The 25,056-nt window shown below is 46.3% G+C and overlaps 2 protein-coding genes and 1 non-coding gene across 4 annotated transcripts in view; 2 read left to right on the forward strand and 1 right to left on the reverse strand.

The window, feature by feature from the left end:
- The first annotated feature begins 464 nt into the window (after positions 1-464).
- On the forward strand, positions 465-592 carry LOC120410931. The gene has a single exon (XR_005603284.1). It is a non-coding gene; the product is annotated as a U6atac minor spliceosomal RNA (small nuclear RNA).
- Positions 593-1,927: 1,335 nt separating this feature from the next.
- WDR5 (WD repeat domain 5) lies at positions 1,928-13,317 on the reverse strand. The gene is made up of 14 exons (XM_039561459.1): positions 13,227-13,317; positions 11,487-11,677; positions 10,555-10,663; positions 9,200-9,273; positions 8,184-8,273; positions 7,520-7,609; positions 6,757-6,840; positions 5,915-5,970; positions 5,715-5,761; positions 5,489-5,564; positions 5,109-5,142; positions 4,319-4,393; positions 3,955-4,042; positions 1,928-3,039 (listed from the first exon to the last, which is right to left on the reverse strand). The coding sequence occupies exons 2-14, from the start codon at positions 11,565-11,567 to the stop codon at positions 2,939-2,941; spliced, it is 1,005 nt and encodes a 334-aa protein (XP_039417393.1). The 5' UTR covers positions 11,568-11,677; positions 13,227-13,317; the 3' UTR covers positions 1,928-2,938.
- The window catches only part of BRD3 (bromodomain containing 3), a 44,375-nt gene continuing 32,458 nt past the window's right edge, over positions 13,140-25,056 (forward strand). Inside the window, exons 1-2 of one of the 2 annotated variants that reach the window (XM_039561458.1) lie at positions 13,140-13,217; positions 15,656-15,793. The gene's annotated coding sequence lies outside the window, so the exon portion shown is untranslated. Of the gene's footprint in view, positions 13,218-15,655; positions 15,794-21,651; positions 21,820-25,056 lie in introns of those variants that run through there. The other variant, XM_039561457.1, reaches the window with a different exon arrangement.

Consider the following 25,056-nt stretch of genomic DNA (forward strand, 5'->3'; position numbering starts at 1 on the left):
GCGGGACGGCTCAAACCCCGCGGGATACCGGCGGGACGGCTCAATCCCCTGCGCACGTCCCGCGGGTCCGCCGCGCATCGCGGTGAGCTCATCCCAGCGGCACCGCCCCGCCGGGAGCGGGACTCGAACCGGCGAACCCCTGCGCGCCCGCCGCCATCAGCGAGGCCAAAGTAAAACCGTACCCCGCTCGTCACGGGGCAGGAGAAGAAGCTCCGCCTTCTGAGCGCTGATTGGCTGAGAGTGATGAATACATTAAAAGGGTAGTGGAAAACGCGCGTTTATGCTATTTTATCGAGATTTTTAGGAGTTCTAGGGGAATCTAGACTTATAGTAAAAGTTATTCTATGGGGATTAGGAAGGAATGTCAAATTAAGGAGAAAAATGGGAAGAAAAGTTGCCTCACACTATCCTAAAAGATATACCTTAGTGGAGGTTTAAATAGGCTCGACCGCGGCGCTGAGTTTGTGTTGTATGAAAGGAGAGAAGGTTAGCACTCCCCTTGATAAGGATGGAAGAGGCCCTAGTGGCCTATACAACACACATACGGTTAAGGCACTGCCACCTACTTCGTGGCATCTAACCATGTTTTTTCCTTTATTCCCCTCTAGTTTTCTTTGCGGGAGACCCCTAACAAAAAAAGCAGCACCCTCTGTTTCAGTCACCCAGCTCGCCTTTTGCCTCAGCCTAAAAGTTGGTGGTGCACCAGAGCCCCAGAGCAATAACTCGGCATTCCTCAGAACGCTATAACGCACCCCAGCCCCTCTCAGCCCGCACCTAACATAAAGTTACACCTCCCCTACTGCAGCCCGTCCAGCCAGTGCACAATCCTCGTTTTCAGACCTGTGCTTGAGTTAATCCTGGCCCTGAAACCACCACAGCCATGCCAGGCTGCACAGAATTAGAGCTAAGTAGAGCTCATGCCAATAGGCCGCAGCATTAATCCCAGGTGGGATATTAAGGATTTAAACACAACCTTTATGAAGAGCAGCTTTACAGCAGATCCTTTACATTAGGGGTTTTCTATCTGCGTTCAAGAGATTTCGTGATAGCAGAAAATTGATCTCTCTTCTCCACAGCTCTGTGGCTCAGGGGGCAGGGAGAGACAGCACAGCTGTGCCAGCAAAGCCACTCACACGCAGGGACAGGAGAAGCACTATGCCAGGAAGTATTTCTGAATCAACATTAAAATGCTTTGCTGGAATAAAATTCCAGCTTCTCCATGCTGTAAAGCAGCACAGCCCCATCTTGCATTGAAGAGTTTCACCGGCCTTCAAGACTGCAAAAAATCATGAGTTGATCATTTTAGCAGTGACACCAAGTCTAGACGCAGCGTCCCTTCCTGGGGGTAATGAAAAACCTCCAACGGCAGTGATATTATTAATAGCCATTTTAGCAGCTCAACATGAACTCTATTTTTATATTTTAAAAAGAAAACCTATGCCTCGTATCTTGCAGCTCTTTTTCTCCAAGGGTTTCAAAGCAAGGCAGCCTCAGAGCAGCACTCCAGAGGTCTGGACTGTAATTGATTTTCTGTTATTACCAAGCACACGAGGTCAATACCAAAAAAATGGGTTTTGCTTCACCAGGAGCAAAACATCCCCTTGCAGCAGAACCCTGTGGGTGCAATAAAACTTGCATTTCTTAACTGGCACAAGGTAAATCCTGGACCCCTGCCCATCCTGCAAGGCTAAAGCTCTCTGGGAGGGGGTGTAGCAATGTTGTCTCTGCTGAGGACACCTTCAGCTCGATCCTTTTACCTTCATGAAATAAATGTGGACTCGTGTTCCTCTTTTTCTCCACACTGCTGCTCCTCATCCTCCCTCACTGGATGGAGCTGCTACAGAAAACATTTCCCCCTAAAAATATTTTTAAGGGAAGCTTCCATGGACACAGACACTTCACATGAGCACACTTGTAACCACAAACATACACATAAAATCCCACCTTTTTATTATGGCACATGGTATTTTTTCTGGATGTGTAAATACCACATGGATATGACAAAAAGGGAAAGAAATACCAATGCTGAGATAGATACAGAGTCATGCCATTTGCAATACAGCTTCATACCATGGATTGCCAAGATACAAAAAGTCTGGGTTCGTTTCTTTTTACATTGAAATAACTTTACAGTGTTCTGTGAGTTGGCTTTAGAACCAGAAGAGGCAAAAAAAAAAAAATTAAAATATGCTGAGAACAACTACAAGCAGGATTCATTTTAATGGTTAACAGAAGAACTGTAACTTTGCTCTAGAACAGCATCTATTAAACACACGTAACAAGAGGTAAGCAACTATACAGAAGGTAAAGAGATTCCACCACAGGAGTCAAGTCAGGGGCAGGAAGAGGGAAATCTGGAACTGCATGGTTTTTATTTGGTCACAAAGTTTGAGCTGAGTGTTTAAAATGAAGCACCCTTAAAGATGCAGTACTCCTATTTAAAACAATACAGAAACTTCCCAAGAGACTAGAACCTACATTCTGGAAAAAAAAATTTAAAAATTAAAAAAAAAAAAAAATTAGACATATTTTAAAAAATTCCACACATCTCTAGGCTTGTGACTTAACTTACTGGTACAAAGTAGACTGGCAGCTCTTCCTTAAGCAGCAACAGTGCCCAGAAGCAATGCCATCAGAAAATACAGTATCTTTGGGGTGTCCAAGACTTCTGACCCGACGTCAGAATCATCCATTTGTCTGCCAAAACATTAGGCAAGAAAAGGAGACACTGCATCTTTTTTTTTTTTTCCACCACGTTGCCCAGCTCTAGCAGAGCTAAGACGTTTTCTTTGGGCCACGACTAACAGAAACCACTTCATCAAATATTCTTCAGGTTTCCTGCCAAACTGGATTTATGGGTGTTTTTTTTTTTTAATAATTTTTTTAAAAACATTTTATTTTGTTTTTCCTGACAGTCTCTAAAGCAATCCTTGAACGTTTAACAGTCACTCTTCCACAGTTTAATTGTTTTGTCGTTTTCTAGTGCCGCTGACGCGATGATGTTTTCTGTTGGGTGACAGGCTGTGGAGATGACAACATCTGAGCAAAAAGAAAGGATAGAAAAATAGAATTATTTAAATCTGGTTCATAGCAGGCATACCTGAAAATTAGCAACTGTGTTTTAAAACAGCAAAGCCAAGTTATTATTTCCCTGCAGCAGAATTAAATGTGTTATTTGTAAATATCTTACAACTGTTGCTCCTCTGTGAGAGGAAATACAAGCAGGAAAGAATTGAGGGTAGGAGGAAAGTGCTTGACAAGTTCCAAAATGTGGGAATTCTCTAGATTCAAGTTCTTACTTTTATCAGATCATGTCAGACATGGCTGAATCAAAACCCAGGTCAGTTTTTTTGTCATACTTCCAACAATTCTTAGGTAACATTTCATCTTTAGAGCTTGAAAAAGAAACCCTGCTGCCACTGCCCTCCTTGCACTCCAAATCACTGGAATCCAGCCCAAATCACTGGATGCAGCCCAATGCAAAGGACTGAGCACGCCGAGATTTCAGCTAAAACTCTGCTCTTTTACAGGACTCAGACTGAAGTACCCATCAGGTGACAGCTCATGGCTCAAGGCCAGGCACATGTACAGACGTTTCCAGTCCACATCAATGCTTATCCTTTGGAGCTGAGCTCTGGAAGGTGTTAACAGACCATTCAAAGTCACTGATGTTATGAGACACTTAGATATCTTGACCAGTTCTGTGCTCAAGCAAATCTCCTTTGTAAGCTGATGTCAAAGTTCTCACTGCTGGAGAATAAAACATTTTCAGTGCCCATAAACACCCTTCATGAAAAGGAGCGAACTCCCAGGGTTCAATTAAGCTTCAGCCAGTCAAGGCTTTATGGGTCTGACAGTCAAAACTGAGTATCAGAGAGAAAATACTCAGGCTAAGCCCTCACTCAGCCTGATATGAGGGATATTACTTCAATAAAAACAAGATCCTTCCCTCACCTGTGTGTCCTTGTAGTTTCTGTACAATCTCTTTTGTCTGAAGGTTCCAAATATAAACCAGGTTGTCTTCTGAACCAGACACGATCCACTGGAGGGGCAGAGAGAAAACACAATTATCTGAATCTTTCTGAGCCATATCCAAGTGCTATTTCTCAATAAACATTTCATTGTTATCATGGGAAAGGAGGGAGGAGGAAAAGTCAGGAAATCTGCAATGGGACAGTGGGCCCACCTAGAGACAGAGAAACCTGTGAACCAGCACCCACCAAAGGAGGTTTCCAGCCCCAAAATCTTCTTTTTATCTACAGAGAGAAGCAGTAAAAACTGCACATTAGTAAAAAGAAATAATCAAATCAACACCAACCTTTCCACCAGTGACAGAGAAATTGGCAAATATGCAGTACTTCTCATTTTTGTGTCCTGTGTACGTCTTCAGGCACTGCAAGGGAAGAGCCACATGAATGCAGCTGGGAGGGAGTTTTCTCAGTCAAGGACAAACTCTCTGGGAAGAAAAGACTAAACATATCTGCCTGTGTTTCCCACCCTGCCAACTGATCTGGAGCATGCAGAGGGCAGCTCTGCCCTAGAACACAAAACAAAGCCCTGCATTTGTCCCATTAGAACAGTGAAAGAGATCAAAGGCAATTTATTGCTCATGAAGAGAAAAATGCAGAAATATTGCTGTACTTGATGTCTCAGGGCTATGCAGAAGGCAAGTATTCTCATTTTTTTTCTTTTCAAAGAGATTTTTAGTCAGAGAATCACAGAATGGTTTCAGTTTGAAGGAACCTTTGAAGGTCTGCCATGGGCAGGGACACCTCCCACTATCCCAGGCTGCTCCAAGCCCCATCCAACCTGGCCTTGGACACTTCCAGGGACCCAGGGGCAGCCACAGCTTCTCTGGGCACCCTGTGCCAGGGCCTCCCCACCCTCACAGGAAACTTTCTAATCTGAATCCACCCTCTTTTATTTTAAAACCATTACCCCTTGTCCTGTTTCAACAGGCCCTGCTAAAAGTTTGTCCTCTCCACTAAAGGGCTATTAACACTTTTTTTTTCTGTAGTACTCATAGGTTAAGTTTAAAAATCACATGTAAAATCCAAGTTTTCTTAAAGCTTAGTTAAGTCTACATAGAGAGAGAGAGAATTAATTACTTTTCCTTTGCTGTAGTCCCAAAGTTTAAGAGTGCTGGAAAACAAAAGAAAAACAAAGATTTTAGTTCTTGGGTGGGTGTTTTGGTGGTTTTGTTTTTTTTTTCCATCTGAAAAGTTCCTAGCAGCAGAAAAAAAGTTTCTCCATACCAGAGTTCCAAAAATCTACATGGATCATTTTAGCCTGGCTTTGGAATGCAGGGTTAGTTAACCCCAAAGTATCAATTTTACTGCCATGCCATTCATATTCTCCTCCATAAAATACACTATATATGAAGTCATGTATTATCATTACTATGGCAGCCAAAGAGCAAAATAAAGCATCATCTGATACTCCAAATTTAAATTCTGTGTGGCTTTCTCCTTTTTTTTTTAATACTTACTTGTCCAAAGTTGCAGCTAATATGTATTTGCCGTTTGGTGAGAACTTCACAAAAGACACAGGAGGGTTATCATCATCTACAGCAAAATTAAAAACAGTGTTACAAGGTGCACAGCTCTGTTGTCTCACTGATAGCATTTCTTTTCACATTCGTTTTTAACAGTTTCACTGAAACACAAAGTATCTGTTTGAAAAATAGAGCCCAGACAAGAAATGTTTCTGCTTACCAATCAGTGTTTTCAAGCACTGGCCTGATGCTGTATCCCAGATTCGACTGTTAAAAGCACACAAAAATCATTATTATTGAGTCTGAAGTGTTTGTTACCATTTTAACATTACAAATACAAGGGTTTTTTTTAAAAAAAAAAAAGTATTTTTAGAATGCAAAAGGTGTGAAGAGTGATGCAGACAAGAAATAACCACTTACCAGAGTCCATCATAGCTACTTGACACTATCAGGGATCCATCACGATTAAAATGCACCTGCAATAATATTGATATTAATTATCAAAACTAATAACTTTACGGATGCTCATAAAGTTCAAATGTTTAAGCTCCTTATTTTCCACTTCTGATGTGGAATACAAGTTTCTTCAGAAGCCAAGGACACATCACCACACAGACACTGTTCAGACAGCATTAGCAGTATCAAACCTGGGACAGAACCTTATTATTGTAAGGGCATGGAATAGAACCTCTCATATAGCCCCTTATATGTTTTAAGGTCATTTTTCTGCTATTTTAAAGAATTATTACTATTAAGAGACATTAAGTGTGAAATATCTATTACACACGGCAGAACAACCATGTTAGAACAGCCACAGCTCGTGAGGCTCAGATTTTTCTCAGTGTTCTTCATTTTAAAGACATTAAGAGTTAAACACCTTCTGGTTTTCCTTAATCCCAATGGATATTGGCGTATTCCAAGCTCGTTTCTCCTATTAAATGAGATTTAAAACAAGGGAAACACTGATTGCTCTCTGAGCATCAAGTGCCACAAATCTGTGTCCCAGAATGACACTCAGGCATGACTGGCACACCTCTGCTCTATTCACATCTACACCCAGGACCAAAACCCACACTGATCTTAGAGAAAGCACCACTCATTTCATTCCCACTGAGCAAACCAGCAACAACCACAGCGCAGCCTGGACGCTGTGTAAGGCTGGTTTGGTAACAGAGCACAAACCCTCTCCTCAACAGGGACAGGAGAGGAGCTCTGCTAAACAAAACAAGCCTTTTAGTGTTCACTGATCAGGAGGGACTTACAGCTGAAACTGGGTCAGAGTGAGCAGGCAACGTCTTGAGGCACTTCCCTGTTTTCACATCCCATATCCTCACGCTTTCGTCAAACTGGAGAGGGAAAAGAGGCACAAGGGGGTTTGGTGAAGCACCTGTTTGAGGCATTCAGGGTGGTATAGCTTGGCTACAGCATGAGCCTTGTCCCAGCTGGGTCAGAAAGCCCAGGACACAACCAGCAGTCTGGGAACACCTCCCTGAATTCCTTGTCTCCGTGTAGGACACCTGCACGCTGAGGATGGATTAAGGGCTTTTCCCCAAGCAAGCACAGCAGGGGTGATGCACAGCTCACCTGACTACAAGCTGTGTTTGTGAGGGAAAACACAATTGAAACAGACTGTGTGATTCATATTCTTTCATTTAATACTGTTTTCAAACCATGATCTGACCCAATCTGCAGAGGGAGAGGTGATTAGAAGTCATCCTTTAGGTAAGTCAGAATCCAGGTGATTAGAAACCATAAGTTGTATTATGAATTCTGTATTCACTACTTATAAATTGTACTACATCAATCCTGCTTGCAGAAATTCTGTGTCACTCTAATCATAAATTAGCATGCTACACTAATCATAATAATCTGTTAAGAAAATAAAGCTGTAATTGTAACCATGATTTAATGCCATCATCATTCTGCCAAGGATCCCTAAAGAACCTGTCTGTCCCTTTAGTGACGAGTGACAGAGTGTGCAGTGCTTGCTTCCCACAAAGGAAAAAAAAACATAAAATCACTCACTGAGCCAGAAACGATGAGGTTTGACTGAGGGTTGAAATTGCAGCAGAAAACGTAGTTACTGTGCCCTTTCAATGTCTTTAAGCACTTACCCTGAAATAAAATTCAGCAGAGTTAAATACACAGCATCACCCAGCACCATAAAAGCATCCAGAGAGACCACATTAAGGTTAATCACTGTGCAGCACAGAAAGAAACCATCTCTAACCCCAGATTTAGATGGGCAGAGGGCCAGCTGCAACAAAACAGGAAAGAAAGAAACATTTTTCATGTTTGCAGACAAGGTGCAAACTGTTTGGGCAGCACAGGAGGACCCAAACAATTTAATACCCCTAATCAAAACTCAACCAAAATTATCAAGTCCTCTCTGTCATCAGAGAAAGGGGGAAAAAGCAGAAATAAGTGTGGCTATGGTACAAAAAGGTTTCATGTGAGAGGCTTTTTGCTGTGGTTCTATCTCCATCATCAGGCTTTAGTGCTCTCTCAGAGCACTAAACAGGCTCCTCGTGGTACCCACAAGCATTCCACTCTTTCCAAGAGCAGACAGCACAATTCATTCATCCTCACAGCCCATTCACCAGCTTGTTATAAGCAGGAACACAAAGCAGGAACAAGAAGCCAATATAGGAGAAAAGGAAGGTAAATAAATAATAGTTCCTGCCCTTACCGAGCTTACATCCCATATTTTGAGAGTTTTATCATCAGAGGCAGAGACAAGGAGGTTGGAATCTGATGACCAAGCAACATCAGAGATCCCCTAAAACAAAAGGAAAACAATTCTCTTCTCAGCTCTGTTTGTTCAGCCACACAGAAAAGTGGAAAACCCAGACTGCAGATTACATTCCCAGCTGAAGCTTGAATGAAAATTCAGCACTGAGAGTCAGGAATTCAATGATTTCGCTGGGCTAAGAGCTCATCTGGCACGTGTTCATTTTAAGCTGAGCCACAGACTCTGAGAACATCAGCAGCTTGTTCACACAGTTCTTACTGTGGCCACCAAACCCCTCTGTTAGAATTCCTAAATAGAATGTTAATAAATTAATCTGAGTAAGTGGCTTTTCTTCATGACAAATGGCTGCTCTTTACAGTCCAAGTCCCCAGAGGCTGGAGAATATTCCAGTGGCTTTTCTTTTGATAAATCTTCATTTTTGCTCATGAAACTTCAGCATGGAAGAAACTTTAAAAAAAAAGAAAACCAAAGGGCTTGGGAGTCTTTTGTTTTCTTTAGAACTTTGCAGAATGAGTAAGTGTTGTGTTTATGTAGGCAAACCCACAAGAAAAATTTAATTTCCTTAAAAGGCAAGTGTTTTGTTCCTTATACAAAGGAAAGATGGAACAGGATACAGTGTCAGAATTCATAGGGATTTTCACCCAAGAATGTTCTGCCCTGTGTCTGAGGTGGGTTCTCCTGAAATGCAGGGACACAGCAAGCTGGCTGGGCAGTGGGAATGCAGGTGTTCCATCATCAGCTTGCACTCCACCCATATTCCCAGCCTGCCCCGATATTACTCCAGCAATTCCAGGCTGTTGCACTGGGCTGTATAAACAAAAAACTACAAAGTAAGACTGAAGAACAAACCTTCTGCACAAGTAAAACTAACCAAGAATGGAAATTTCTGAATTAGGAAAAAGAAAGCAAAATTCTTCCCAGGTAAATTCCCACAGTAATCACCTGGTACTTACCAGCTTATGACCAGATATTGTTTTCTCAAACTTGCCATCATACGCTCCCCAAATTTTAATGAGTTTGTCAGCAGCTGGAAAAGAATGTGCCAGTTCAGAGATTAATTAACAGCACTAGCAGAGCTGTCCCTTCCAGGTGGAAGGAAATAAGTTCACTGTGTCTCTGCAGACCCTGGGCAGTTCTCCCTCCCCAGGCAGACCTCAGGGAAGAAGGTGATATGGAACTGGTGAAGAACAGCTTCCTACACAGCACTCTGCAGCAGCTGAGGTTACATAAGCTGCCTGGAATGCAGAGAGACTCCAGCAGCTTTAGTTTCTCTCATGACAACTTGGGTTTCTACTTTTGTTTTAGATTGCTAGTTGTAAAAGTAGTGCTGGTCCACGGGAATGCTTGAAAGGCTTTTGCCCCAAAAAGAACAATAATTACACCACAAGCTGGACTGAATGAATGCCTGCAGAAACCCCAACATATTATCCATGGTAACTTGCAAAACAAGCCAGAGAAAAAAGTTGGCGTTTGCCAGATACAGAGTTTGGAAAACATGTTCAGGGGAGAGGGGAGGGGGACTCTGATGGGGACACTGTAACCATTTATATGGCACAGCACACTGATCCTATTGAGTCTGTTTGCAGTTAAGCCCCAAGTTAATTCCCACGTCTGGAAGATGTTCCAGTGGCCATCACCATCACAGTCAACAATTTCCAACTGGCCTTTCCTTACACGTGGATCCTCCCTGGATCACTGACAGTCACAGAAACACATTTTCAAGGCAAAGCTGTCAGGAAGTGCTGAAGACCAAAAAAACTCTTATGAAATACCAAAGCTGGCAGGAAGGGGACTTGTTCTATCACTTAAGAGAGCAAGAAGTGAAACATTATCTATAACAACCTTCTGCACTTCACTGGAGTAATCAAAGCCTCTGACTGCCAACCACCACAGACACACAGCACAGAGCACTGGCCAGCCCTGTGTGTCCAACTCTGCAGCCCAGGAGCACTTTCCGCATTTCCCGGAGGAAAGTTTGGCCTGCAGATACTGTACACAAAGTTTAATTTACAAGCTTAAGCTGTTAGTGATACAGAAAAGCACAAGGAAAGAACCCTGCATTGGTTTTTGCCCATTTGCTCAGTAAAGAAAGCTGAACAGGTGACGGTTCTCCTGGCAATGCAAAGACCCAGTACTCAAAGTAACAGAAATTAAATTATCTCAAACAGTGACAGCTTTGGTATCACTCTTTCAAGAAAAACTGTGACGTGACACCCCTCCTGTCCCTGATGGAGGTAGCACTGCAGTCAGGCCCTTCTGCAAGGCCCACATTTGTGTTTGAAATGAGATAAAAGCAAGCAATACTTACAGGAGCTGGCAAGCCACTCTCCGTTAGGACTAAACTTGACTGATGACACTGCCTTTGTGTGTCCTGCTAACGTGAACTTGAGAGCATAGTTTGGCTTTACTGGGGCAGGCTGTAAGAAAAAAATATGTATAAATGAGTTAAATTCCAAATTTAGTACCTCAGTGGCCAGCTCTGATCAGTACAGAGGAATGGACCACATGGGTGTTCACCCTAACGAAGATTCCAGCGTTCACATTCCCAGTCCCCTCCAAAAAACACCCAAACCAACCAAACAACCTTTCAGTCTGGGGCCTGACTGTTTCAAGCACAACACCAAGTCACCCTTGAGATGAATTTCATCCAAGGCAGTAACAAACAGGTGAGAATAATCCAACAGCCCAGCCACAAAGTGCCTGGCACTTCCAAGTAACACTCTCGATATTGATCTGTGCAGTGCTTTTAAGTGTTTGCATTTTTGCCCTGATCATGAATTAAACCACGGACCAATTCCTCCATGCCCCTAAAATCCCACTTCTGCCCTTTTCCACTCTTTGAAAAAGCTTCATGGTTAGACAATAATACCTCCTTTGAACATCTTCAGGCTTTAAAGAACCTGAATAATTGTTTCCCCACTCCACAACTACAGATTCAGCAATTCTCCAGCCACCTCCAGGCATTCCAAGGATACAAACAGCCAGCCTTTGTCATGCTCAAAATGACAAGAAGTATTTCACCAGTGAGAACTTCCCCAAACCCCTTAGCATTACAGCAGAGCCTGCAGTCCATCCCCTTTTCCCATAAAACCCTCAGCATAAGACACCAGCAGAAGCAGACACATGGAAAAGATCTTAATCTGCAGGAGAATCCAAATCCCTGATTCTGGCCTGGCTGCTCAGTGTTGAGGTAGTTCCAGGTGTTTTTACAGGGATATTTTTTTGGAGCCCCACACACACCTTGCTCTGATTGGTCGAGGAGGAAGGAGTAGATTGTGTTTTGGTGGATTCTGCATCTGGCTTCTTTTCTTCTGTTGCCATGGTTCTGGAGCTGGCAAATGAGACTTATGGGTGCTTGAAGGAGAGAATGAATGTGCTGCTTCAAAAGGCAGCTCTTGCCACCGAGAGGAGAACCGCGCTGAAAGGAAAACCTGGAAGAAAAACAAAATATTCTCATTAGCTGTCAAAAAGATTCTCAGCATGCACAAAAGTGAGATTGGTCGAAGTGCAGGTTGCCAGAAACCAGTATGAAAACCCCTATTTATTATCTGTTGAGTAATACAGCAGTATTTTAGGCCTTCAGACCTACTTATGTACAAGACCAAGAACTCAAGCCACGGCCTTTGATCACTTCTTGGAAAGCTTTTTCCAAACAGAAATACAGCACAATAGCTTTGAGGTGTGGCAGGGTTTTCATATCACAGACCCCAAAACACTTCTAACAAGTACTTAGTACAGGGTAAATGCAGCAGTTTGTATGGAAGACGGAAGGAACAGTCCAAGGCCTTTCTATTTTAATTTACTAAGGTAAAGAATGCAAAAAATAACCGGCATTTGCAAAGCTTAAGACCTGACTAGATTCCTTTCACCTCAAAATGCAAATATTTTGGTGTCATATTTCCCTGCTGAAAGGTCTGAGCATCAAACCATACCCTACTCCACCCGAGACTTCCCCCTGACTGGCAGCAGCCTTGGATCAGCCTCTCTCTTGGATCAGACTCGCTTTCCGTAACAAGACCTGATGGAGTGCAGTGCCAGGATTCTGTAATCGGGGCTGATGCTGCAGAGGGAACAAATCTCCACTGCAGCTCAGCCACACTTCAGCTCAGGAACAGAATCACCCCCAGCTCACAATGTCAGGATTTGCCTTCTAAGTGCATTTGCCACATCGCAGCTCCTTTTGCTGGTGGCAGCACATTCGGGGGAACGAGAGCGATCGCTCTCAGGATCCACTGGCATTCCAAGCATCTCCTTCCCAGAGGGTGCAGAGCAGGGCGCTACCAGTTGCCTGCCGGCTGTGCTCGGTGTGGGGAGATCCCAGAATGGGCCAGGCTGGAAGGGAGCACAGCGGCTCATCTGCTCCAGCAGGCTCATCCCAGAGCACATGGCACAGGATCGCATCCAGACTGTTCCTGACCATCTCCACGCAGGGACACTCCACGCCCTCCCCGGGCAACCTGGGGGCCACCACAAGAAAATAAACTTTCCTAACGCCGATCCTGCTCCTTTTCATCTGGAACTCGTCTGGGAACTCGGGCGAGCACGCAGCGCGCTGCCAAACCTCGCAGCATCGGTCCCGGGGCCGGGGGGCTCCATGCCCGGGGGGCTCCCAGCGCATCCCCCGCCTGCACGCACGCGGTACCGATAACAGCCTCCCGGCCCTCCCCTCGCTCTGGAATGTGGGGGTGGGGCTGGGGGGGAGCTCCCCGTGCGAATCCCGAATTTGGGGAGTGGGGGGTGTGAAGTGAGGGGTCCCCACGCGGTTGGGAGGGGGTTGGGGGAGAGGGCGGGGGCCGCGCTGGGCGCGCGCGGAGGGGCCCGGGGCTGAGGGGGAGCGGGCGGGCTCCGCGCGCGCTGCCTGAGGGGAGGCGGCGGCGGCGGCGCCGCGCGCGGGCAACGGCGCTGCGGGAGAGCCCCGGGCGGTGCGGGAGACGAGGAGGAGACGGAAGAGGAGCCGCCGCCTCGCTCTCGGTGACTTACCGGGGGACGGGGATGGGGAAGGGGGGCGGCCGCCGCCTCCTCCGCGGCGAGGGAGGAGCGCGGCCGCGGGAGGGGAGGGGGGGGACGCGGCGGCGGCGGCGGCGGGTCCGGGTCCGCCAGGCGGGGAATGCGGGACGGCGCCTGCGCGGAGCGGGCCGGAGGCCGCACAATGCCGCTCTCTCCCGGGAGCGCTACGGCGCGGCCCGAGAGCCAAAAGAGCGGCGCGAATGCGCGCACGGGCGGAGCCTGTCCCCGTGGCGTCGTGCCCGCCCCTTCCCTCCCCTCCCTCTTTTCCCTTCCTTCCTTCTCTTCCTTTTCTTGTCTCTTTTCCCTCCTTCCTGTGCTTTCTGTGCTTCCCCCCCCAGCGCCCGCTGCTGTTCCCCGCTCGCTGCGGGAAGCGCCCTGCCCGTGCCGGTGTGACATTCCCGTGTGGGAAGCGGGCACATACGGACCGGGATCGGGTGGCCACGGCGCTGCTCCCGCCGTTCGGGGGCCGTTGAGCCCGGCTGGAGGGGGTTAGGTGTCGTTGGGCTGCGTCTGCAACTGACCCCCTTGGATGCACACCGATAAAAGCGGCTGTGAGGAGAGCAGGCCAATTCACAAGGCAGTAATAGCTATAATAATGTCTATAATAATGTCTGTGCAATGTCTGTAATATCCATATTAATGCCGATAAGGTGGGGGGTCAGGCTCTTCCCCCAGGCAGGTAGTGACAGGGCGTGAGGAGTCATCCTCAGGCTGCTCCAGGGGAGGTTCAGGCTGGACATCAGGGGGAGTTTCTTCATGGAAAGTGGTGGTAAACGTTAGAACAGGAGGAAACGCTAAACATTGGAGCTGTCCTGGGAGGTGGCAGAGTCCCCATCCCTGGGGGTGTTCAAGGAGCGACTGCATGTGGCACTCAGTGCCATGGTTTAATTGACAAAGTGATGATCTATCAAAGGTTGGACTCGATGATCCTGGAGGTCTTTTCCAACTTAAGTGATTCTGTGACTCTCGAATGCTTTTGTTTGGGCCATTTAACACCGTAATCCTTGCCTGGGTGAGAGGGTATCTGAGGCGAGGTGGATTTCTCAGTGTATGGTCACACAAAAAGCCCTGACTCAGGAAAGTGTTTAATTCATTAAGGCCAAACAGCCCAGTTACAGTTAAACATGTGTTTAAGCACTTTTCTGGAGAGCAGTGAGTTATTTCTGAACCCACACGTTGCAGTCTGCTTTCAGTTAAGAGGGAAGAAAAGGAGACGTGTGTCATTTACTGGCCCTTTAACACAGGAAGATGTTTCACTTCCAAAAATTCTAGTGGCAGTTGAGAAAGGAAAAGATGAAAAAAACCTGTGGTATAGTAAAGCCAAGGCCCTTCTCCTCCAGCCTGGAATCCTGCAGCAGAAATCTGGAGAATTAGCCCTGCCTTCTAAACTAAGGGAGGTAAAACACAGTTAGAAGAGCTGCACAGTCACCAGAGCAATATTAGGGAACAAATCCAGTCAAGTCTCTGGTGCTGATTCTTCCAAATGGTTTTGGGTGAAAGTTTTCAGTCTTTTAAAAAATGAATATGAAATAAAATGGGAGAACACAAATCAGCAGTTTAATGCTATTTATAGAACTTTCTCGTGGCGGGGTGTTTTTGTTTCTTTCATGTCAGAGATAAGTTCATATTTTGCCTCTCAGTGTCTGCTTTGGGAATTTTTGCCCAATATTTTTCTATATATGTAGAAAATACATATACATTTATTTATCTATGTAGAAAATACATATATGTGCATGTATGAAAATGCTTATCTAATCTGAATCCTGGAACCTGAAAAATGTAGCCTTGACTACAAATTAAGTGTAATCCTAAACAACCCCTTAGCTTCTAAGTGTCCTGGATTTTTTTTAAACTAGTTTAAAGTATGATAAACTCCTTTTGGCCAAGTACCTGATTCCGTGCCAGGCTGGGTTTTTGACAGCATGGAGCTTTCAGAGACAGCACAAGCAGGGGCATTTCTTTGGGACTGCAGAACATCCCCAGAGAAAAATTTGGATAAAATTTCACTTGATGGTTACGAATCATCTGTCAGGGTCTTTCTTGCTCCCCCGGCCAGGCTTCCACAGCTGGGATCAGCAGGATGTGACATCTGTCCAAACTGCCTCTCTGGAAAAGCGTGGGGCTTGGCAGGCTTCTCCCTCACAGAATCTTTCATTCCCTTTGGTTCCAAACAGTCTGAACTTGGGGACGTGCCAAGTGCACTGGAAAAGACACCTGTCTGAGGTGTTTGTGGGAGAGCAGCTTCCCATGATGATGAAAGGGAAAGGAAAGCCCCTGTGTGGCTCAGGTTGGAAGGAAGTGGCTGCTCTCAGTGCTACTGGGGTCCCTTTGGGTGGCTTTCAGGGTGTCAGGAGCTGAAGCCGTGGCTCCTGCTGTGACCACCACGTGTGATTTTGTCACAGGTTGCACCGAGGCCAGAGCTAACCCAGTGCTGCAGAGCTGATCCAAAGGACATTATTGTTTGTGGAAAAGCTCCCAGGAACTTCACTACACACTGGACCTGCTCTTTAGACCTGCCTGCTGCAAACCAGCTTGTAGTGGTGAGTAATCAGACACGGAGCTTACAAGCTGTGTGAGCCCATGTTTATATTTTGGCACAATTTGCAATCTCAGCTCGCATTTTTATTTGCTTGGGCCCCTCAGCAGACAGAGGAAGTGCAGAACAGACTTGCTGTGTGTTACACTCTGCTCCAGAGACAGGGAGGAAGGACTCAGGAGAGACCTGCTGCATCTTTTAGGCTTCTAAAGAGCAGCTGATCCCTGACACAGAGCTGTTTCTGGGTGGTTCCTAACATGCTGTTGTGGGTTTTTTTCTCTAAATCCCAGATACATCACATTCATATGTTTCTTCTGGGATTTAAAAACAAACACTGAACCTTTTCCAGGATGATATTTCTACCTCCCCCACTACACTCTGAGCCTTGCTTGCATCATTGCCAACATTTGTTCATTTAAAGCTAGGAAATCTTAGCCCAGTGGAGAGCAGGTAGGATTGGAATCATCCTGCCCTGGGAGGGATCTGTACAAACACTTAGCCTAGGCAAGAGGAGCCTATGGAAGTTGAAGAACTCATTTCAATGTAAGATCATTGAACACTGTATGTATCAAACCCCTTTTAGTAAAGATCTGTTAAGAAACATGATTTTGAAGAGCAGGTCAGACTTCTCACAGGGCTGGAGTCCTGCAGTGTGCTATAAGGCATCATTCATCACAAATTCCCCCCCAATGCCAGTCCCAGCCAAGTTAATGCGTAGAGGCTGCTGATTTGAGAGCCCCAGCCTGAGTCACACACGCTCTGACTGCCAGACGTGATGACAGCCTGCCTCTCCCAGCCACTTCAACTGGAGCAGCAGGTTCTCAGCACTTCTGTGAATCAGGAGCTTTGTTCTTTGGCTGCAACCACAGTGAATGGACAATTTAATACAATTCACTCACACCCCTGAAATAGTTTTAGGGAAATCTATTTATTACTCATTGTCATTTACAGATCAAGATGTTTGAAAGTGTTACTATTTGGTTAGGGGATCTCTATGCCATTCTCTGCAGTCTTTGTGAGGGGGCAGGAGGAAAAGTAAGGAAACACAGAGGAATCCTTTCGGCCCTTGGCCAGCTGAGGTCTGGCATGTTCCAGTGTCTGTTGGTTTAAACTGCCAGCTCAGTAGCACACACTATTCACTGCCTTGCTTACCTGTGCAAACCACTGTGTTCACAGCAGGTGCTGGGTCTCCACAATAACTGAATGTCCAACAAAACCATTCACACAGAGGTAATTTCCAAAGGAACATTTTTAACTATGGCCAACGTAGCTATGTTGGCTGGGCAGTTTCTTTTTGATTCCCAAATCTGTGGTCATGCCCTTTTCTTCTCTCTCACAACAGTTTAGGCCTTTGCTCTGCCTCTTTCCATACATATAAATCTTAGCCCACTGTATCCCAGTCTCCAGCTCCTCCAAGTAAAGCTTCTTGCTCCCTCCTAGTAAGACACATCATGGTCAGACAGAATATTTTGTGGGCTCTTCATGCCCTTCCTGTCCATTGCAGTAGAAGTCCTTCATCTCTGCTTCCCTGGTTGGAGAACTTCCAGTCTGGAAGAACTTTATTTAAATCCACCCTGGACCCTCCACTGGATGTTGGCTGTCTCCAGACCACCATTCAGATCATAATGAAAACTCCTCTTTGCAGATGAACACTTACAAGATCCTTTAGGTCTTGGGTTGCTCAATTCTTTCCTGTCTTCCCTTCAAACAGCACAGTGCTGTGCCTTTTGGGGCTTGTAGACATCCTGGCCCCTGGCTTCCCAGTCTGGGGGCTCTGCTCACCCTTTTCCAGATGAAGAGTGAACACTGAAGATCCAAAAGCCCTGCAGCCACTGACAGATTCCCGGGAGCGCGGAGCCAGGGTGGCCTCACCAACTGGTGTGTCCAGGCTCTCAGAACTACAAAGAATGAGTCAGAAGAGCTGAGTCCCAATTCTCCCTCTGCCCACGATTCTCTGCATCATCATATTCCCTCTCAGCTTCCTCAGCTGAAAAACAGGAGTCATAATATTTCCTTACCTACAAAAGCTGTTAGGAGGATTATTGAATTGTTGTGAATTCCACAGATGAAAGGTACTACAGAAAAACAAACTGCAATTATTGTTTCAAACCTCTGCCCTAATCCTGTCATCCTTAACTTACTGAATAACACTTACTCAGTCGAGGAAATCCTGCCACTACACTGAAGAAGATCATTGGAAAAGATGACTCTCTGTTGTAATAAGAGCATTTATCCCCTTTTGTTCAACACCCTTCTGCCTGACACTGAAGTGATCCGAGTCATATAATCTCCCCTTGCAGTGGGGAACTGTGGTTTTGATGGTGGAACAGGCACAGGTGAAAATCAGAAGCTTGCAGGAAGAACCTATTGCAAAGATCAGAAAAATTGGTGCTCCCAGCAGTCCCTGATTCCTGCCAAATACTGCTGGGTGCAGTCACACAAGGCACTGAGTGTGGCCCACCCTCCCAAAACTCATCTGTCCCACACAGACAAGTATCTCCTTTTGTGCTTCCATCCCCTCTTGTTTTCAAAACAATCAACACTCCAAAAACAGAGAGGCAAAAAGTGCCAGTGTTTAACAGCCCTGAAAACCACTCTGGTTTTGCATAAATAACATTTTTCTTGTTGAAGCCTGGGCACAAAGCTTCCGAGAAGGTTGTAGGTACCACTGGGCATTATAGGTTAAAAGTACTGCAACAGCCAGGAATAAATACATGGCAGGTGTTCGTTAACAAGGCACTAATTGGGTAACTGGAGGTGCAGCATAAAAGACCACAGAGGCCAATTGAGAAGCTTTAGGTGAATCCCAAATGCTCCTCTGAGCTTGGGGAGCAGGAGGAAATAAAGAGCTACTGCCGTAGTTTTGCATTTTATGGAAAAGCCGGTGTTAAGGTGTCTCAGAAGAGGCAGCCTGTTACATCTTGTGTATGAAACCGTGTGACAAAATCAGTTCAGAATTTAATTTAAAGATTATGACTCTCTTTTCCTCGGTTGAAGTGCTTTTACTTTGGCTTTGGTAACTTGAGCTTAAATTGTTCTGATTTGATTTCACTGTACCTCCTAAGGGGCTTATTCAAACTGAGTCAGCCTCTGCCTGTTTGGCTAAACCATTATCTAAACTCACTGCCTTGCATAAAGAAGGCTTTAGGGATCCCAAAATATGTTTTCTTTCTTAATCCCTTGAAGGATGCAGTGGGGTTCTTCAAGCATAATCTGCAGACCTACAGGTAGGTGTGTGAGTGACTGGTGCATTCCAGGTTAAAAGCTGATAGTGGTGAAATCTCTGGGGACAGTTTCCCACGTGAATTGTTATGCCTGCTCAGCCTGCTGCATAATGAATGTGACAATTTGGGATGAAACTCTCTTACACCCACCCTGGGTGAGATACGGCAGGGTAAGGTGTAATTGGAGACGGCTTTTGGGTTGCAGTTTTGATGCACCCTTCATCATGGTGCTCCTGAAAGTGGATTTGCAGTGAGGCTCAAGCTCCAATATTGAACTGTTGCACGTTCACTGTGAGGTGAGTGCCCTGCTAGCTTGGAGAGTTTTTTTGCTCTCACAGAGTTTCTGCTCTCTGGCTTCTCTTGTCTCTGCCTTTTTGCCTGCACTCCCTAATTTCTCTCTGCTCTGCTGTTGTGCTCTGTGCCGGTTGCTGGGGTTGCTGAACACTTTGCATTAGGAGACCCCTGTTCAGTTCCTTGTGGCTCTGCCAAGTCTCACATTGAAGCCAACATTTTTTTTTGTTGTTGCAGGAGTTTGTCTTAAACTAAAATATAAATGCTTTTAAAACCTGAGCCTTCAGATTATGATTTAGCTGAAAAGGCGTCTTTAGAGTGCATGGAGTCCATTTTTCCAAGTACTCACAATGAATACTCAGCCCATTTCTCCCTGCCCCCTCCTTTGGAAAGCTTCAGCTGCCAACTTTTCCCAGCCCCCATGCCTAGAGCTGTAGCAGTTTTCATTTAGGGGCTCTTTGGTCATGCTCATGATTTGGTGTCTGTGTATGTTATGGCATTTAGGAATTCCTACTCTGGTTATCCATGTGGATCAGGCACATCCTGGAGCAGAACAGTTCAGTCAGAAGAACTGCCCTGGTTCTCTTCAGCTCTTGAATGTTTTGATACACGTGTGGTCTTGTAGATTGCCTTGAAAATGGGCTTAGAGTAGAACAATGGTAAAAAGTGCTCAAAATCCAGTCCTTTCCCCCTACTCCCTGGTATCTGGTGTTCAGGCTGCTTGTGGGCAGGGCAGAGTTCAGGTGGTGTTTCAAAAGGATTTCCTCTCTGTGTGGCAATCAGATTGGTGAGCACCAGCTCATGAAGTGTGGTGATTCTCAAGAATTCCTAGAATTTACTTTTTTCTTACTGCTTACCTGTTTTGTGCTCCTGCAGTGAACACATGGTGCTCCTGCAGAGACCGTGTGGAGGGTGGGGAGGTGACTTTGGGCTACCTGATGGTCAAGTCAAAAGGGTCAGCTTGCAGGAGGGAAGCCTAAGTCTCGTACACTGTGACCTAGAGTGGGGTTTGGGTGTTGATGCAGATACATCAAATGCTGCCTTAGCAAATGTATCCAAGAGTGGTTGTGAGCGAGTTTCTGGTTCCTGAATTTGCAACAAGCCTTGAAGTTGAGTGCCAAAAAGCAATTTTTTGGGAGGGTTTGGTTAAGGCACGTGCACAACTTTGGTTCCATCCTGAGGCAGCTGCAAGCATGGCTAAGTGGAATTCTTTCAAGCCTGTATAACCTTTCTGATTATCTCATACCTCTGGAGAAATTTCAGTCCCATTGGTCGTGTTTTTCTGAAGCTAATCTTCTGGAAATAAGGTCTTTTAGTAAAATTGCTTTCACCTTATGGTTATAATAAACTGACTTATTAATTGGCATCAGCATGTGGCTGTCTGAACCAGCAGCGTGGCAGTCTCTGCTGGCACACATGTCCACAGAGAAATCCCCTCATTCTGCTTTATTCCACATTGGCACTCAAATATTCCCCTCATTTATTTTCCAATAGTTCTATTTTTTTTTTTTTTTCTGCAGCAATTCAATCATTCTTTGGCTTATAACAATTTTTTCTTTTAATTTCTGTTTGCAGCTGTGGATTTGCTTCAGGGCATGGGCTGTGTGGGTCTGTTACTTGGAAGTGTTTGTAACAGTGCTGATGTTTGTTGATGCTTTTATGGTGGTGTGCTGGTAAAATTCACATTGTTTCTATTGTGTACATTAGATTAATTTCTGTTGTTTTCAGCAGTTGACAATGTTATGAAATGCACCAACCAGTGCAAACTACATCGGGCTGTGGGTTTTCTTGATGGACTTTTTTTGGCCGCTCACTACTCCAGCATGCATCGGCGGCGGGCTATTTTTATTGCAGCTCGTATTAGTTGTTGTGTAATAAATGCGAGAGCGCATTACCCAATGCAAACCGCGATTTAAAAAAAAACACACACACACAAAAAAAAGGGGGCGAGAGCAGTTGTGATTTCCAGCTCGGCCTCCCGCAGCACGCGTGTCCCCGCGTGGCTCCCACGCGCGTTTCCAGCCGCACTTTTCAGGCTCTGGTCGTACCTTGGGAGCCGCGGAGGCGCGACGCGGACGGAAGGGGGAAGCCGGGATTTTCCCCGGCCATGTCTGCCCGGGGGACACCCGCCAGCCGCCACCTCCGCGCGGCTCCTTGTCGCGGCTCCCCCGCCCCGAGCCCCGCCAGGCGTTTCCCCCGCCGGGGACACCGCGTTGGGCGGCCCCGCCGCCCGCTGACCGGGGCATCACCCCTGCCGTTCCCGTCCCCTGCCCGCCGCTCCGGGGAGGGCGCGGGGGGCCGGGGGGACCCGCCGGCTTCTGGGACTTGTAGTGCGGGCTGCGGCCGCCGCTTCTCCCCCGGCTCGGCCCGGGACTACGCTGCCCACATGGCCTTGCGCCCCGGCGCATGAGCGCTCGGGCGCTGTAGCGCATCTATTATACTGCCTTGCCGAGGATAAAAAGAAGAGCAACTGGAGGGACTATAAGGCAAACGTTGCTGGAGCTGCCGGGGCAAAGTAATCTATTTAATCTTTCCCTTTATTTGTTAGATGCTTGGGCGTGCATTGCTAGCACTGGGTCATGGTTTCTGGAGGGAGGGGGGCCGGGGAAGAAGGGGGAGGAAAGCAAAACCCACTTGGGAAAGGCCAATGCTGATTTTTTTTATTTTTTTTTTCCCTCCTCTCTTCTTCTGCTCCTTCTTGTTGCGAGAGCCCCGCGTCGCTCCCCGCGGCCCCGCAGCCTTTGTGCGCCGCCACAATTGTAACAAAGCGCGGCGGGGCTGGCTGCAGCCTGGCCATTGATTTCCTCCCGGCCCCGCCGCTCCTGCCCACCCTTTTCTTCTTCTTCTTCTTCTGCCGCTTCTTCTCCATCTTCTGCTCCCCCCTCCCCTTCTCGCCGAGCGCCCGAAGACGCCCCGGCCGGGCGCAGCCGCGGCCCCGCCGAGCCCCGCGCCCCAACGCAGGACGGGCTTTCTTTCTTTCTCTTCTCTTCTTTTTTTTTTTTTTTTTGTTTTTCTTCTGCTTCCCCCTCTCTCGCTCGCTTTCCCTCGCTCTCTCTGCCCGCCATCTTTTGAAGGGGAAAATTAGGGGCGAGGAAAAGGAGGGCTGCAGGCGCTCTTGAAAACAAGGAAAAAAGAAAGAAAAAAAGAGGGAGGCAAGAGGGGAAAAAAAAAAAAAAGAAAATTAAAAAAAATAGCGCGGAGGAAGCGGGGGGACTAGGCAGCCTCCAGCCCCCGGTGCCGGCGGTGCGCGGGTCCCCGGCTCCGCGTTTGTCGCGGCCGCGCTCGGGTGCGGGGTGCGGAGCGGAGCCCGGCGGCGGCCCCAGCCCTGGGCCAGCGCCCGCCTGCTCCGGCCATTTCCCCGGCCCCGCCGCTGGCTTGGGAGCTGGAAAAAGGTCTGAGCAGGCAGCGGATGATGGGCTGGAAAGTGCGCGTTTCGCGTGTTGTCCGTGTCCGCATGCATTTATTTGTGTATGTGTGTGTGTACCCAGCTGCTCCGCTCGTGTAAATATCCGGTGTTTACCAAACTTTTGCAAATAAATGGAAACCCAAGGGTTCGCTGCCTAAACTTGATATGCTTTCTAGGTGTAAAAAGAAACGCAGATCCGCAGATTTATATATAGAAGTGTCACGCTATAAATAATGCTACCGATAATAAAAGTAAAACTTCAAAACTCAGCCGTCCTTCTCCTCCGTTTATACTTCTTGTTTGGGTTTGGCACCTCCCTGGGCGCTGGGGATAGAGCATTATTTGTAGCCTGCTTGGTTTCACTTTCAAACAAAGCTGTAGTGTTCGGGTCGCGGGTCTGTGTGCGTCTTTACATGGTTGGGTCTTGCAGGGTGTTAATTCAGAACGTGTTTTCCTCCGGAATTGGCTTTTGACAACGTGGAGAATGCATTCTGTAAGGCTCGGGATAAATATTCTGCGACAGTCCCAGAGCATGGATGTTCCTTTCTGTTGATTTCTTCAGGAGTCCAAAGTTACTAAAATAAACTTGTTTGGATGAGCAAATATGATGGCTTCACTAATATTTCAAGCTTTTATATGTAGGTTTTGGGCTTTTTGTTTTGTTTTGGTTTTTTTTACATCTTAAGTTCCCTGACACTGGTAAATAATAGCAGGTTAGGAGTTGGCATAATTAGCAAAGCACACCTGCTGTTCCTTGCTGGGAATAGAGAAGCATGTTTTTAATATGCTTGTTAATATTTTTAACGTGTACAGTGTACGTGAGTGTGCTGGGGGGGGGTTCAAATAAAACTGGAAGTTTAGTTTTAAAGCTGAAACTGATGTCTTTAGTTCACACAGTGCTAAGCCAAGGTATTAGAGGGGACTTGGTGACTACCATATGTGCTGCAGGATCTGGGTGACAAGTGCAGAATAAATATGCATCGATCAAAACAAACAAGAAGTCCCCAAAGCAGTTTGGTTGCTTTACAAGCAAAAAAAGCCATGATCTGTATTGCTTACAACTCCCCAACTGCTTGAGTGTTCTGTGAATGCAGGTCCTGCCTCCTGATCTGCAGATCACAGCGCTGGCAGACTGCTGGGTGGCTCACTTTTTTAGGACTGAAGTTTGGGGAGTTTTTTAATAATACCCTGGGAGGCTCCTGCTGAAACAGAGTAACTCCAGACCTCAAAGCCTTCCTTTTTGGAAAGAATAAATGCTAAGTTTGTGTATTTCTTTCTCTTTAGTCTGCACTGGATAAAAATACTCACTTATGCTTATTTAGTGTTTTGAGACAATGTTTAATAAAGGGTTTGGGCAGGGGGGTAACAGTCTTACACAGTGTTCCACATAAGCTTGATTGCAATATTGTCTCTTCAGTGCTGAGACAGTAGCTATTCCAGTGAAAGACTTTTCAGTTGTAGTGACCTGTGCATGCAGAGTTTAAATTGAGAAAGAATGCACGTGCAATGTGAAGTGTCTGAGGGTTGTTTTCAAAACTGTCTCTGGAGTGTTAGGTCTCTTATCTTCAAATAAAAGCTAGGCTTCTGGAAATAAAACTGGTGTCATTTAAGCACCAAAGTGCTTACAAAAACTTTAGTTCTTGTCGTTTAAAAAGTATTTAGAGGAAAAGCATGTTGAAGTCTGATGTTCCAGCTCAGCAAGCGTGCTGGGCAGCCTTGTCCTTGCACTATGTGTCTTTAAAGAAGGCTGATTTTGTTATTAGTCAGTGTCTGCAAATGCAAGTGTTTCTGTGGGCTTGGTAGCTGGTTGTTTCTTTGCTCTGCTGGGTACAATGACTTAAATCACAGTTCTTAATAATCTTGCAAAAGGCCTCTTTGCCGAGTTAAGAACTGTGTGTTTAAAACTCATCTCTTAAAACGGAGTGAGTCTAATGGGGGTTTTGGTATCCTCAAACCTCACTTGCAGGCCAGGGGTCCAGCCTGCCTGACCTGAGGGTCTCTCCCTGTGAGGCTGAAGGCAGTGCACACATACAGAGCAGTTTCCCCTGGGGAAGGCTGGGGCTTCCCAGAGTTTTCCCAGGAATGTCTTTTACTTGGTGCAAGTTCCGAACGATGCTGTTTAATGTTTACCTTTTCACTTCGAGGGGAGGCACTTGTGCAGTGGGGTGTGGGTTTCCAGCCAAGCCCTGCTGCACTCCTAGAATCTCACTCCTCCTCCCGGGAGTAATCTGGGAGCCTGATCGCTCTTGTTGACAGCACAAACAACTCGGGAGTCAAATCCCTCTCCTCGGCAGCAGCTGAGTGATGTACTGAGGTCTCATATTTCAAAGGCTTAATTACTTTTAC

This window comes from Corvus cornix, chromosome 17, assembly GCF_000738735.6.
Source record: "Corvus cornix cornix isolate S_Up_H32 chromosome 17, ASM73873v5, whole genome shotgun sequence".
Classification (NCBI taxonomy): Eukaryota; Metazoa; Chordata; class Aves; order Passeriformes; family Corvidae; genus Corvus; species Corvus cornix.